At 43.2% G+C, this 15,619-nt stretch overlaps 2 protein-coding genes across 15 annotated transcripts in view; both read right to left on the bottom strand.

Moving 5' to 3' along the window:
* NFRKB (nuclear factor related to kappaB binding protein) overlaps nucleotides 1-2,274 on the bottom strand; it is a 34,353-nt gene extending 32,079 nt beyond the window's left edge. For 5 of the 11 annotated variants that reach the window (XM_034421973.3, XM_034421972.3, XM_087875650.1 and 2 more), the window contains exon 1: nucleotides 1,932-2,261. The gene's annotated coding sequence lies outside the window, so the exon portion shown is untranslated. Of the gene's footprint in view, nucleotides 1-1,443; nucleotides 1,571-1,609 lie in introns of those variants that run through there. The other 6 variants (XM_034421971.3, XM_087875649.1, XM_087875648.1 and 3 more) reach the window with 4 other exon arrangements.
* Nucleotides 2,275-7,335: 5,061 nt separating this feature from the next.
* PRDM10 (PR/SET domain 10) overlaps nucleotides 7,336-15,619 on the bottom strand; it is a 66,176-nt gene continuing 57,892 nt past the window's right edge. For all 4 annotated transcript variants that reach the window (XM_034421964.3, XM_034421969.3, XM_034421965.3 and 1 more), the window contains exons 19-22: nucleotides 14,280-14,420; nucleotides 12,065-12,221; nucleotides 10,217-10,329; nucleotides 7,336-7,686 (exon numbers count right to left, since the gene is read on the bottom strand). In XM_034421964.3, coding sequence (XP_034277855.1) covers nucleotides 7,474-7,686; nucleotides 10,217-10,329; nucleotides 12,065-12,221; nucleotides 14,280-14,420 — 624 coding nt within the window. In that variant the 3' untranslated portion in view covers nucleotides 7,336-7,473. The remainder of the gene's footprint in view (nucleotides 7,687-10,216; nucleotides 10,330-12,064; nucleotides 12,222-14,279; nucleotides 14,421-15,619) is intronic.

Genomic DNA, 15,619 nt, shown 5'->3' with positions numbered 1-15,619 from the left:
ACACGTTTTCTTTTTCCACAGTCGCTCAACTTCAATTTGCAAGTCCCGGTACTTCGTGATTTTTTCTTGCTGCTTATCTTCAATCCATGCATCACCAGGTATTGCAATGTCGTCATCATCATCATCATTATTATTATTATTATTATTATTATTATTATTATTATTATTACTACTACTACTACTACTACTATTATACAAGTAAAGCAGACTGTGGAAGAAGAAAAACGCAGCTTGAATGATTACATCCAGAAAAGTGAAGAACCAATGATTAAGGAAGTAAATAAAGGAGGCCTTTTAAAGACAACTAAAACAAAAGCAGAATATAAGAAAGAAGTAATTGAGCAGCGAGCTGAAAATTGGAAAAGCAAAGCTCAGCATGGCCAATACTTGAAAAGTATTGAAGGCAAAACTGACCAGAAACTAACTTGGAACTGGTTAAGATGAGGAGTACTGAAAAAAGAAACAGAAAGCTTTATTTTGGCAGCTCAAGAACAAGCCCTAGCCACAAACTGCATGAAGGCAAAAATTCAACATGTTACCACCAACAGCAAATGCCGCCTCTGCAATGAGAAAGAAGAGACAGTTGACCACCTGATCAGTGGGTGCAGCAAAAATTCACAAACTGACTACCTACAACGCCATGACCGTGTTGCTAAGATCATTCACTGGAAATTGTGCCAGAAGTTTGGATTTGAGTACAACAAAAACCACTGGGAACATCAAGTTGAGAAAGTTTTAGAGAATGAGAAACTCAAGATCTTGTGGGACTTTAGGATTCAGACTGACAGGCACTTGGTCCACAACACACCTGACATAACAATAGTTGAAAAGAAAAAAGTATGGTTCATTGACATTGCAATACCTGGTGATGCACGGATTGAAGATAAGCAGCAAGAAAAAATCACAAAGTACTGGGACTTGCAAATTGAAGTTGACTGATTGTGGAAAAAGAAATTGTGTGTTGTCCCGATTGTAATTGGAGCCCTCGGAGCAATACCCAAAGGGCTACCCCGCTATTTAGAAATTCTAAATTTACCAGACTTGAACATTTTGACTCTACAAAAAACCACCTTACTCGGAACAGCTTACATCCTCCGACGATACCTTAACAGTTCCTAGGTCCTTGGTTAGGACTCGAGCGGCTGAGCTATTAACCGGCCTCAAAGGCTGTGAATCTCACTAAAGATTAACCAATAATAATAATAATAATAATAATAATAATAATAATAATAATAATATACACAAAAATGACAGTATACACAGCAAACGAGATAACCATGCTGGATTTTGAATCACAAATCACTAGTCGAACACACTTGGGAAGTGTTCGACTAGTGATTTGTGATTCGAAACCCAGCATGGTTATCTCGTTTGCTGTGTATACTGTCATTTTTGTGTATAATATTATAATAATAATATTAATAATAATAATAATAATAATACCTAGGACGCTGGCAGCAACCCGTATCAACCATTAGCCCCAGTCCATGGCATTTGTGACACATTTTTAAATGCCCAGTTGACTTGAGTTTCATGTTTAATGAATAGAAGAGAATAATAATAATAATAATAATAATAATAATAATAATAATAATAATAATAATAATACCTAGGACGCTGGCAGCAACCCGTATCAACCATTAGCCCCAGTCAATGGCATTTGTGACACATTTTTAAATGCCCAGTTGACTTGAGTTTCATGTTTAATGAATAGAAGAGAATAATAATAATAATAAGGATCATGAGAAGATGAATAGAAATCTCAGCTGACAGTCAGGGGGATCTTCTTTTGCACCTGGGAAAAGCGGGGGGGGGGGTTCGAGGACGGGATAAACACCTTCGCCCCCCACCCCCACCCACTTCCACACAATTCACCCCACCCGGATCTCCCCCTCCCCAAATCCCATCTCTCCTCCTGCGACCCGGGTTACCTCAGGAGCCCGACGGCGACTGCGCGGCCTTCCTCCGCCTGGCCCCGCCTCCTGCATTCCGCTTCCAGGTCGCGGCGGGAAAGGCGGCGGCGGCGGCGTCCATGCGCGGAACGGATGTGTGTGTGTATGTGTGTGTGAGAGGCGTGAACGGAGGGGCGGAGTGCGCATGCGCGCTCCAACCCGGGAGGCTTTTCCAGTCGCGGACAGCTCCTGCTGCCGAGTGCGCATGCGCGTTCCAATCCCGGAGGCCCTTCCCCCTGCTGCGGAAATGTCTCTTCTTTCCCCTCCTCGCGAGGGCCGCACCGCAACGCGCGCATGCGCGACGTGCCGAATGCCCGGACTTTTTTTTTTTCCCCCGCGTGAGCCGGTTTCCCCTGCGCAGGCGCGGGCTTTAAAAGCTTTCTTTCTTTCTCTCCTTCTGCTTTGCGGAACTTTGGTGCAGAAAGCGACGCCCCGGCAGCACAAAGTGGGCGCTTGGCGGGCGTCCAGAGTTGATCCAACTTTCTGGCCACCAGCAACACATGACGTCTCTCCCGCGAGCTCATTAAACTGGCTGGCTTTGCACGACGCGTGTCTTAACATCAATGCTTATCCAAGGCTTGCAGGTTGTGCAAATGCAAATAGAGTAGAATTAGAATAAAATTAGAATGAGAATAGAACGATGGAATAGAATAGAATGAAATTAGGAAAGAATAGAAATAGGAATAGAATAGAATTTAGAATAGAGTAGAATAGGAATTAGAATAGAATAGGACAGTACAGAATTCTTTTATTGGCCAAGTAAGGCCTGGGCCAGTCTATTCTACATAATATAGATCTACCTTCTTTTTTCTTTTTTTTAAATTTGATTTATATGCCACCCTTCTCCGGAGACTCAGGGCGGTTTACAATGTGTTAAGCAATAGCCTTCATACTTTTGTATATTTTTACAAAGTCAGCTTGTTGCTCCCACAAACTGGTTCTTCAGGCAGAGCCATTTAATTGCCCTTCATTGCATCACCCAGCAAGATTCAACCAAGCTCAACGCACAGACAACCTAAAAAGCTAGCTATGACTTCTGACAGCAACCAATCAGGATACTCTTCCTGTGCGCCAGGAAGTTCAAAGCCAGAGAGGGTATAAAACCCAGGGACTCTCAGCATCTCTTCCCTTTTTTTCCACCCAAGATCTCCAAGGCATGTGATCCTGTTCATCAATAAACCTTCTTTCTAAGCAACTTCCATGAATCCAGTGTCTTTTTCCCCACTTGGAACTGAACCCAGGAGGATATTTTTTCCAACAGGGAGCATTGTGACTTCCCTCTTTGTTCTCGGGCCTCGGCTTGGACCTAGTTTGAGGAACCAGGGAACCTGGACTGAGGGGAACTGCGGACAAGGAATGCCGAATGGAACTTAACCAGCACCATTGATGAGCATTTGGTTCTCTGTTAGTGTGCAATAAACTATCTTTACTTGACATCTACCTAGCCAGCATAACTCGGGTCAGAATAACAACGTTATCAGTGTTGCTTTGGTGTCAAGTACAAGAGTGCTTACTTTCTGGAAATGCCAGAGGCAAGAGTTTTGCAAACAAATTCTGTTGTTTCATTTATATTCTAGTATCCATCTCTTGGTAAATAGGCAGTAAAATTTGAACCATTTAAGTTACTGAAACTTCCCCAGTTACAGTTACAAAGCATTCAAGTTTATTTATTTATTTATTGGTTCAATTTATATGCCGCCCTTCTCCGAAGACTCAGGGTGGCTTACAATGTGTTAAGCAATAGCCTTCATACTTTTTTTGTATATACCTGCTTAGTAGGGCTTTCGGGGGGCCCTAAGCGGTGTTCTTTTTTATACAAAGTAAGCTTATTGCCCCCACAATCCGGGTCCTCATTTTACCTACCTCAAAAGGATGGAAGGCTGAGTCAACCTTGAGCCTGGTGAGATTTGAACTCGCAGTAATTGCAGGCAGCTGGCAGCTAAGTGCTACTTTAAGAGCACTTTAGTCTGCTGCACCACCAAGGCTCTTAACTGTCTCTGTTTGTAGAGTGGATAAACTAGCAATAATAAAAGCCCTTCGCTACAAAATAAATCAGAATTATTTCCACTTTAAGGAACATCTATCCCCCTCCCCCCCCCATTCCAGTTTCTATTGCAGGATGATGTCTCACTGGAATTAGTTTACAGGAGATATTGTCAAGCACATTTTGGAGCAATCAGTTTGACTATGTATGACTGTCTATTGCTATTTAAATCGATTTCATCCTTAGAATGAAAGGATAAAGCTGCTCTGTGCCATACACCATTTATTGCGTCGTAAAGGTTGGAGAAAATACATGTAGTGCTTGGAATAAATCTACTGTATTTCTCAATAGCATCCCAAGAAGAAATGCCAGGGGATCAATAAAAATTTAGTACCCTGTTTCCCTTAAAATAAGACATCCCCTGATAATAAGACCAATCGGGCTTTTGAGCGCATGCGCTAAAATAAGCCCCCCTCTTGAAAATAAGCCTCCCCGAAAATATTTAAACACATGTGCAGCTGGTCCCCATTTCCTCGGGTTAGGGTTAGGGAAACAGAGCTGGAAATCAGGTAAGATGGCAAGAACTCCGTCTTGCTCCACGTGCCCAAAATAATAAGACATCCCCGAAAATAAGGCCAAGCACTTATTTCAGGGTTCAGAAAAATATAAGACAGGGTCTTATTTTCGGGAAAACACGGTATACCCATATTTTTTGGAGTATAAGACGCTCCGGAGTATAAGACGCACCTTAGGAAATAAGGTGGAAAATAAGGGGAAAGAAATTCTGTCTCTCCCTACCAGCATCCATCAGTATTCATCTGGCTAGCTTGTCAGTGTGTGAGAGAGTTGAGGGCTGTTTGGAAACTGAAACAGTATTTGCTGTGTGAGCAACAAGGAAGGAGCCTGGGCATGGCTTAGGTCAATTGTTCTAAAGCTGCATGCTGTGCTGATCTCTGAAACTAAAACTGAAACTGAAAATACTCTCCTCTGCTTGTGTTTTGCTTATATTTACTACCACATTGGAAAACCTGCTTTTGGTATTATATATTTACTTCATGTGTTATATTATATATAAAGAGAAGTTATGGAATCCTGCTGGATCAGTTACTTGTGTGGGCTTTCTGGATGTGATTGCTGCTGCAAACTCTGACAGTCCTTGCATTTTTGGCTGCATTGGGTGTATAAGACGCACCCCAATTTTCACCTTCTTTTGGGGGGGGGGGAAAGTGTGTCTTATACTCCAAAAAATACGGTATATAATCTTCGGTAAGAAAACTGCACTCTAGATCTCCTGTTGGCAAAACCAACAGATTATTTTTTCCACTTGGTTTTAAATAAATGCATGTTGCAAGTTTGAATAGGAACAGGTCTCAAAGAAACCACCTTCAAAATCTATCATTTATCCAACATGGAAGTCTGTTCTCACCCTTCGTATGTTTCCTGCAGCACAAGCCACAATAAAACGAGTGTGAAGCCTGCAGTCTTGTCTATCAGAATAATAAATCTTATTTACGTAAGTTATTGGTGGCTTCTGTTGGACCATATGTTGAGATAGCTTTTGTTGTTGTCTTATGAAAATAATTTACAACCTAGGCCAGTGAGTTCCCTAATGCAAAAAGAGCACTCAGTTTATGAAACAGGCCATAGAAATGTTTCATCCAGTTTATAGCAAAGAATTGGCAGGAAAGAAAGAAAGAAAGAAAGAAAGAAAGAAAGAAAGAAAGAAGAAAGAAAGAAAGAAAGAAAGAAAGAAAGAAAGAAAGAAAGAAAGAAAGAAAGAAAGAAAGAAAGAGAAAGAAAGAAAGAAAGAAAGAAAGAAAGAAAGAAAGAAAGAAGAAGGAGGGAGGGAGGGAGGGAGGGAGACGAAAGAAAGGAAGGAAAGAAGGAAAGAAAGAAAAGGGAGGGAGGCAGACAAAAGAAAGGAAAGGAAAGGAAAAAAAAGAAAGGAAGGAAGAAAAGAAAGGGAGGCAGGCAGACAAAAGAAAGAAAAGGAAGGAAGGAAGAAAAAAGAAAAAGGAGAGAAAGGGAGGCAGACCAAAGGAAGGAAGGAAAGAAAGAAAGAAAAAGGGAGGGAGAAAAGGAAGAGAGGCAGGCAGACAAAAGAAAGAAAAGGAAGGAAGAAAAGAAAGAAAAGGAAGGAAAGAAAGGGAGGCAGACCAAAGAAAGGAAGGAAAGAAGGAAAGAAAGAAAGGGAGGGAGGCAGACAAAAGAAAGGAAGGAAGGAAAGAAAAAAGAGGAAGGAAGAAAGGGAGGAAGGCAGGCAGACGAAAGAAAAGGAAGAAAGGAAGGAAAGAGAAAAAAAGGCAGACAAAAGAAAGGAAGGAAAGAAAGAAAAAGAAAGAGGGAGGCAGGCAGGCCGACGAAAGAAAAGGAAGGAAGGAAAGAAAAAGAAAGAAAGGGAGGCAGACAAAAGAAAGGAAAAGAAAGAGAAAGAAAGAAAGAAAGAAAGAAAGAGAAAGAAAGAAAAAGAAAAAAAGCAAAGATTTGAAGCTGCAGCATGGCAATGTCTCCAGAACGTAAAGAGGTCAGAGTTTATCTTCCAACACTGAAGCAAAGAGTGTCCTTGTGGGTAGCAACAGAGTTAGGACAAGCCTAAGAAACAAGTTTTGGCTTGTCCTCCATTCACCTCCTCCTCATACCCATCGTTAATCAACACACTGAAAGCCACCGCACACATTTAAACCATCTCTGAGCCTTTTTTTATTGGTTTGGAGGAGGAAACGCAAGAATCCCCGTTTCATAAAGACAACACAATCAAAGACATAAAAGGCTCAGACGCCGTGTGTGTTTTTTATACTCCTCTGGTTTCATTAGGCTTACGGGGGAGCCTCCAAGGTAGTTTCCTTCACCCTCGTTAGGATCGGATTATTTGGGCAGTGCAGATGGTTATGTAAACACGGGGTATTCCCAACAATACCTACAACCTCATTCTTAATAATTTAACTGCTTCTGCACAGCTTCACAGTTTCGCCGTCTTCTCTGTCATACAAAAGTCAGGAAAGAATGGCTTGTAATCGAGTCTCGGTTCCGGACTGCGTGTTTTATTTTATTCTCCCTTTATCAAGCTGCGTGTTCTCCTCTTTCACAGGCAACTTAGGGGGGGAAAATATATATATATATATATATATATATAAAATAATGCCGAAAGAAATGTAAGCAACTGAAATGTACACGAGGATAAGGCTCTGCCAATGGTTGTGGGTTCAGCAAACTTGGCTTCCGTTGCTGAAACTCTGTCCACAATTGGGGGGGTTGGAGTAGTGGGGGCGGGAGAGAGAATCAATTGGGGGAGAGGTCTAGAAGAGGCTTAGTGTCTGTTTTTGTTCACCAGGTTCAGAAGATGGTGGCGCTCTGAATTGTCTTGCCTGGGTTTTCATTTAGATTTTGAAACTCCGCAAAGCCTCAGCTTGTAAGGTAGAACTTCAAGGGGTACAAATATACTTTGTCAAAGAGCTCTTGGGTGCCTCCGATATTCGGGATGAAGATTTCAAATGTCCCTCGCGCCGCTAGTTCTCGTTCTTTGCTGCAAGCTCGGGTTCACGGCTTTTCAATGTGCAGGTCGCCGACTCCGTTAGTGTTGCTGGTGGCCGTAATGATGTACTGTGTCGTTTGCTGCTCGCTGGCCGTTTGCGAGTCCAAAGAGTCGGCGTGGACAGGTGTCTGAGATAAATCTACTTCCACACCGCTAGAAAGAGACAGGCTTGGCTTGACTTCCAGCTCGGGCTGACTTTCAGCGATGACGTAATGCGTCTAGGGGGAGAAAGAAACCCACATAAATTCACTCTCGTTATACACGTGTAATTCCTGTTTTTGTTTTTTTTTAAGCCTTCAGTTAGCACAGGTAATCTGTTCTGCCCCAGCTACGGACCACAAAGAACGCAGCACACACAAAATCCGTACAAACCTTAGTTCACTAATTAAGGACTACTAATGAGCTTTCTTAGTAGTTGTTCAAACACAAGTACAGTTTAAATCAGTCTCTTCTGAACAAGGGTTGTTAATTTAACTTCATTACAGCCAACAAGAATCCAAAGAATAATAACTCAATTCTGAGACACAGTATTTCAGATAACCGTAATCTTACTGTGGTTGGCAGAATGCCCAGAAGCAATTTGCAGGAAAAATGATAAGAGAGAAGCAAGAGCTGATCAGACGTTTCTGGTGTCAATACGCAAAGGAATATAAATGGAGTTGTTTTCTGCAAATTGCCTCAGTCATCGTCCTACCTTAAATAGGCTAGGGGAGTGGCCAATTAGCTCCAAGCTTTACTCTTGAGGAGACCTCCTCCTGAGGAGCCATTCCTGCCTTTTGGCAGCTCTGCGCGCCCGTGCGCGCCCGTGCATCGAGAAGAGGCTCCTCCTCTTCCTCTTCACTTAGTGACTACTCGAAGTTACAACAACACCGAAAAAAGTGACTTATGGCCGTTTTTCACACTTAATGACTATTGCAGCATTCCCCAGGATCACGTGATCAAAATTCAGACACAGTTTTCAGATGGTGTTTAGAGAAGTTAGAGCGCTTTTGAATGTAAATTTAGATATGTCACCGAGAATGGCTTCACTATTGCTGGTGGAAAAAGGGGATATAAATCAAACAAAAAAGGAATTGATTGTAAATTTGATAATGGCAGCTAGATTAGCGATGGCTAAATATTGGGGACGAAATTGGGATATTCAAAGAAATGAGCGGTATAATGAAATTTGGAGTAATATGGCAAAAAATGATAAATTAACAGAAATTAAATTTTAAAAAGGGATGATTCAAGCAATTATAATGAAATATGGGGGAGGGGGGATTTTATAAAATCAGTGTTGGTGGAAGGCAAAGGGAATAAACCTACTCAAGAATATATGTTGTTTTGGAGGGGATAAGGGCACAATTGAAATATATTCAGGGGTGAAATCCAGCAGGTTCTGACAGGTTCTGGAGAACCGGAAATTTTGAGTAGTTCGGAGAACTGGCAAATACCACCTCTGGCTGGCCCCAGAGTGGGGTGGGAATGGAGATTTTGCATTATCCTTCCTCAGGAGTGGGGAGGGAATGGGGATTTTTGCAGTTCCTTCCCCTGAAATGGGTGGGAATGGAGATTTTGCAGTATCCTTCCCCTGGAGTAGGGTGGGAATGGAGATTTTGCAATATCCTTCCTCAGGAGTGGGGAGGGAATGGGGATTTTTGCAGTATCCTTCCCCTGGAGTGGGGTGGGAAGGGAGATTTTGCAGTATCCTTCCCCTGGAGTGGGGTGGGAATGGGGATTTTGCAGTATCCTTCCCCTGGAGTAGGGTGGGAATGGAGATTGTGCAGTATCCTTCCCCTGGAATTGTGTGGGAATGAAGATTTTGCAGTATCCTTCCCCTGGAATGGGGTGGGAATGGAGATTTTGCAGCATCCTTCCCCTGGAGTGGGGTGGAATGGAGATTTTGCCGTATCCTTCTTGTGGAGTGGGGTGGGAATGGAGATTTTGCAGTATCCTTCCCCTGCCATGCCCACCAAGCCACACCAAGCCACGCCCACAGAACAGGTAGTAAAAAAAATTTGGACTTCACCACTGAATATATTGTATATCTTTTAGTTGTTATAGAAGAAGAAATATAAGGGAGAAAAAATGCTCTCCGGGGTGGGGGTGCACTGTAATATTTGTATTTTTTTCCCTTTTTTTTTGTATTTAGATGTATATGTACTATGTTTGCATTATTTATATTTAAAATAAAAAAATATTTAAAAAAAAAATCAGATACTTGGCAAATGAATCATATTTATGACGGTTGCAATTTCCGTGGTCTTGTGATTCCCTTTTGCGACCTTTCTGACAATCAAAAATTGAGGTGGAAGCCAGATTCATTTAGCAAGCGTGTTAACTAGCTTAGCAACTGCAGTGATTCACTTAGCAACTGCGGCAAGAAAGGTTGTAAAATGAGGCAAAATTCACCTAACAATTATTCTCGCTTAGCAACAGTACTTTTGGCATCCATTACAGTTGTAAGTCCAGGCTAATCTGTATGCCATAATAATGAAAAAATGCTCATTTATCAATCATTGCTCCAAATGATTCAATCAAGCCGGCGCTTTGAAATAAATTCTTTTGACCATCTCTGATGAAAACATGCATCGTTTGGAACAGAAAACATGTTTCCAATGTTTTATTTTGTTTGTTAAATTTATATGCCACTGTCAGCAGCTCTGGGCAGCTTGAAAATACTCATATGCCTATTTCCAAATATTCCTATTCAAAAGCCCTGGCGTATTTAATCGTTTCAGTTACGGTTGCTCTTTTGCTTCTTACCTGGGCAACTGCTTTGACTTGCCCTGTGGTCACCGTTGTGACAGGAGGACCGACAGCTGTCTCTGCAATCACATACTGGCCCTGAGGGATTGTCATCATCTGAATCTCGGAGGCTGGGGGAGAAAAAAAAGATGAGAGAATCCCATTCATTAGCTCTAACAAGACATGATTGACATGCTAAAATAGGGGTGTCCAACCGTGGCAACTTTAAGACCCGTAGACTTCAAACTCCCAAAATAGAGAGTTGAATAGGGTCAGCATCAGGGGTGAAATCCAGCAGGTTCTAGAGAACCGGTAGCGGAAATTTTGAGCAGTTCACAGAACTGGTAGCGGAAACTTTGTGTAGTTCAAAAAACTGGTAAATATTGGCCCCAGAGTGGGGTGGGAGTGGAGATTTTGCAATAACCTTCCCCCAGGAGTGGGGAGGGAATGGGGATTTTTATTTATTTATTTATTTATTTATTTATTTATTTATTCAGATTTCTACACCGCCCTTCTCCTTTCGGACTCAGGGCGGTGAACAGCCAAAGTAAAACATTTGTACACAAAAGTTAAAATAAATTTAAAACAATTAAACCCATAATATAAAACATTTCAATTCAAAACCAATATCAAATTTTAAAAACCCAGCATAAAATCAGGACAGCCCGGCTAAATGAAAAAAATAGGTTTTAAGGGCCCGACGAAAAGTCCGGAGGTCTGGGATCACTCGTATCTCTGGGGGTAGATTGTTCCAGAGGGCAGGTGCCACCATAGAGAAGGCTCTCCCCCTGGGGGTCGCCAGCCCTCTCTGTGGGAGCGAACTGGCCGGTGGGAGGCAATTGGTGGCAGTATTCTTCCCCTGCCACGCCCACCAAGCCACACCACGCCCACCAGGCCATGCCCACAGAACCAGTAGTAAAAAACATTTGGATTTCACCATTGGTCAGCATGTATTAGCATAATTAAAATGCAAAATTGCCTCATGGATCATCCTCCTCCTCTTTTAACGACCCCATAATCTCTTGCGGGGTGGAGTCTGGGCAACTGAATGGAGCTGAGGGTTTGCTGGCTGGATGCCATTCCTGTCGCCAATGCGGAGTTATATTCAACAGATATATTCCCAGGGTGCCCAGAGAGAGAAATATCTGCCTCTACCTAGGATCGAACTCACAGCCTCCTGATTGTGAGGTGAGAGCTCCACCTCTAGGCCACTGTACCACTCCAAAATTGCCCCGTGGATCAGATTTGGAGTTCAAATGCAAGGGTGGAACCCAAAGCTGGAAAAAGGAAACCTTGCATCAAATATCAATGAACTTGAGAGGTTTTTTGTTTCTCTTTGGATGTCTTCAAGAATACATCAATCAAATCAAGCTCAGGAATTGGGAATGAGGCAGTGGTGGGTTCCTCCCGGTTCGGTCCGGTTTGGCCGAGCCGGTAGCGGTGACGATATGATGTCACCGAACTGGTTCTCCCCCCCCCGCCCTCCCACCACCCCACCCACCCACGTTATTCTTACCTTTTATTTGGTCCCACCCCCAATCTATTGCTGCCTCCTGAGTCCCAGCTGATGACTAGAGGGAAAAAAACTGTTTAAACTCTTGCCGCAGGGCTTCAAAGGGCCGTCCTACAGCTGATCAGTGTTAAAAGCAAACAAACGAGTCGGGTCGTAAGTGCGAGGACCTTCCAGAAATGACTCTGACCAGCTAGCCACGCCCACCTAGTCACATGACCTCCAAGCCACACCCACAAAATAAGCCACGCCCACAGAACCGGTAGTAAAAAAAATTAGAACCCACCCCTGGAATGAGGTGTAAGAGGTTTTTACAGGGAAGCGAAAGAGCATCACTGAGCATATTTGGTACGTACGATAAGTGCGGAACGAGTTCCAGGTGTTGGGAAGGTAGGCCTGCTGGACTGAAGAACCTGCCTGTGATTGACTTTGCGAGGAGGGAGTTGTCTGTATCTGGGAGGGGCTGAGTTCCTGCTGAGTTGGTTGGGAAGGACTTAAGGGCTGGCTGCCCACCTACAGTAACAAAGGAAAAGACATTCTGTGAACCAAAAAACTAAAGTTACTTTTTACTGGACTAAAATTCTCATCTCTCTCTCGTACACAGAGCGTTTCAATCAATACTAGAAAAGAGTAGAGTAGAGTAGAATAGAAATAGAAATAGAATAAAATAGAAGAGAAGAGAAGGTGGGAAATAATAGAAGATGGGATGGAATAGAAGGGAAGGGAAGAAGAGAAGAGAAGAGAAGAGAAGAGAAGAGAAGAGAAGAGAAGAGAAGAGAAGAGAAGGTGGGAAATAATAGAAGATGGGATGGAAGGGAAGGGAAGGGAAGGGAAGGGAAGGGAAGGGAAGGGAAGGGAAGGGAAGGGAAGAGAAGAGAAGGGAAGGGAAGGGAAGGGAAGGGAAGGGAAGGGAAGGGAAGGGAAGGGAAGGGAAGAGAAGAGAAGAGAAGAGAAGAGAAGAGAAGAGAAGAGAAGAGAAGAGAAGAGAAGAGAAGAGAAGAGAAGAGAAGAGAAGAGAAGAGAAGAGAGAATTCTTTATTGGCCAAGTGTGATTAGACACACTTGGCCAATTTGGAATTTGTCTTTGGTGCATACGCTCTCAGTATACATAAAAATACAAGATATATTCATCAAGAATCATAAGGTACAACACTTAGTGATAGTAATAGGGAAATAGTCAATATAAATCTGAAGAATACCAGCAACAAGGTTACAGTCATGCAATCATAAGTGGGAGGAGATGGGTGATAGAAACAATGAGAAGATTAATAGTAGTGCAGACTTAAGTGAATAGTTTGACAGTGTTGAGGGAATTATTAGCTTAGCAGAGTGATGGCATTTGGGGAAAAAACTGTTCTTGTGTCTAGTTGTTCTGGTGTGCGGTGCTCTATAGCGTCGTTTTGAGGGTAGGAGTTGAAACAGTTTATATCCAGGATGTGAGAGGTTTGTGAATATTTTCACAGCCCTCTTTTTGACTCGTGCAGTATACAGGTCCTCAATGGAAGGCAGTCCTAATAACGTCCCAATTCATTCATTTATAGCATTTCATTTCATGCTCTTCTGTTAAAAAGAATGATTGAAAAATAAAACTACAAAGTCCCGAACAACCATTTTGTCAGAGTATGAATATTCATGAACTGGAATAGATCAGACAATGGGGATTGAATGGAGACATGGTAACAAGGTCAGCCAATGGGGCTTGTTTTGGAAATAGACACTTAAGGAAGAAGTCTTGGCATGGCTTAAGCAACTGAGTCTGTGCAGAAGCTCTGAAACAGAAACTAAGCAAGTCTGGGCTTGTCTGCCTGCTGTGTGCTCAGATCTAAAATGTGGTGGCGCAGTGGTTAGAATGCAGTATTGCAGGCTATTTCTGCCGACTGCCAGCAGTTCGATCCTGACCAGCTCAAGGTTGACTCAGCCCTTCCATCCTTCTGAGATTGGTAAAATGAGGACCCAGTTTCTGCTGACTCTGTAAACGGCTTAGAGAGGGCTGTAAAGCACTAAATATTATTGCTATTGCTATCTCCGAAATAAAAATTTTGCGCAATGGACTTTCGACTATTCCACTGGTAGCGATAGCACTTAAGACTTATATACTGCTTCACAGTGCTTTATAGCCCTCTTCTAAGCGGTTTACCTTTAGGGATCATGTTATGTATGTATGTATGTATGTATGTATGTATGTATGTATGTATGTAATTTATATGCCGCCCTTCTCCCGAAGGACTCAGGGCTGCTTACAAGAAGGAACAAAAAAATTACATAAACATCAAAGTCAATTTAAAATTAGTTAAAATTAATTAAAAATTTAATTAAAATTATTAAAAATCACCCCTACGGATTCAGCCCATTTGGTGAAAAAGCCACGTCTTCAATTTGCGGTGGAAGGAGAGGAGGTCAGGGGCTGTCCTGAGGTCGGTGGGCAGCCCATTCCAGAGGGTCGGCACTCCCACAGAGAACGCTCTCCCCCTGGGGGCCGCCAGCCGACATTGTAGCATGTTATCTGCTACCTCAAGCTGTCCATGCATCTTACAGCAGCATGCACATATTAAACACAACTGCATGACCTACCTGTGAAGATGATGAGGCTGCAGAAGTTGGTTCGGTGACCTGGATATGTTGTACCTGGATAGCATGCTGGGTGTATGACTGAGGGTCGTGTAACTGACCAACATCTACAGTGGAATGCTGGGTCTGATGAGGTGAGGTAGCCTGGGCATCAAGAGAAAACATGTAACGTCCAACTTGACTTTAGAATTGTGGTCTCAGTGGTGCAAGTCTTAAAAGTCAACCAGTATAATTCTTTCTGCAAATTCTGATTCATCCTCTTGGGATGAATTGCCCAAAAGATCAAGAAGAATCAGTTTGGTGCCAACAAACTCCACTCCAAGTGTAACCCACATCACAGAGATAAACCATCACTCAATGGCAGGGAACAGTTTTACATTCTCAAAGGCTTGGCTTCAACTTTTGGCCCCTCTTGTTAAGAAGCATGGCACAACATAGGACAGTGATGGCTAACCTTTTTGCCATCATGTGCCAAAAGTGGGGGGAGCGCAGGGGGGGTCACACGCGTGAGTGCCCATACCCACAATTCTATGTGTCCCACTCCCCCGTGTGTGCCCCCCCGTGCTCTCCCTGCTTTTGGTACGCGATGGCATGGTGGGCCCAGTAGGCCCGTTTTTTGCTCTCCCCAGGCTCCATAGCCTTTCTAGGAGTCTGGGGAGGACGAAAACAGCCTTCCCTACCACCACCACCACCCGGAGGCCCTCCGGAGGCTGGAAACGGAACTTTTCCCAACTTCCGTTAGGCCCAGAAGACCTGAAAATCAGCTGGCTGGCGTGCGCAGGTGTGCTGGGGCTGAGCTTGCATGCCCACCGATATGGTTCCACGTGCCACTTGTGGCACGGGTGCCATAGGTTTGCCATCAGGGACATAGGAGAACAAATCCATCAGGACAAGATTCAGCAATCCATCTGCATGTAAAATACAAAGTCCACTCCTTTTGAAGACAGCAGAGCCCACATTTTGGACAGAGAGGACTGCTGGTTTGAAAGAGGGGTCAAAAAGGCCAACTATGTCAAAATTAAACAGCCCTCTCTCAACAAAGGGGGAGGGATACGATATCATCTATCTCCAGTCCTTTCAGCAAGTTCCAAGAAGGCTCCACACCCATTTGCACCTCTCAGGTGACCCTGAGGACACAGATAAACCTCCAAGTGGCCTCAACGATTCTCTAAAGGAATGCAAATGACCAGCTGTCTGCAAGGAATATAAATCCTTCCATTCCCCACCGTCCAGCCAGAGCTGAAGAAGCTTCTTGGAAGAGAAGTGAAACATTTTCAAAGAAAAACAAGAAAATCCAGTTGCCTTGAAAAAAGCAACTTTGGGACAATTATCGCCTGGATGAC

This window comes from Pantherophis guttatus, chromosome 9, assembly GCF_059756535.1.
Source record: "Pantherophis guttatus breed Tessera chromosome 9, ASM5975653v1, whole genome shotgun sequence".
NCBI classification, from domain to species: Eukaryota; Metazoa; Chordata; class Lepidosauria; order Squamata; family Colubridae; genus Pantherophis; species Pantherophis guttatus.
The sequence above is the reverse complement of the archived record's forward strand: the minus strand, read 5'-3'. Positions and strand labels throughout refer to the sequence as shown.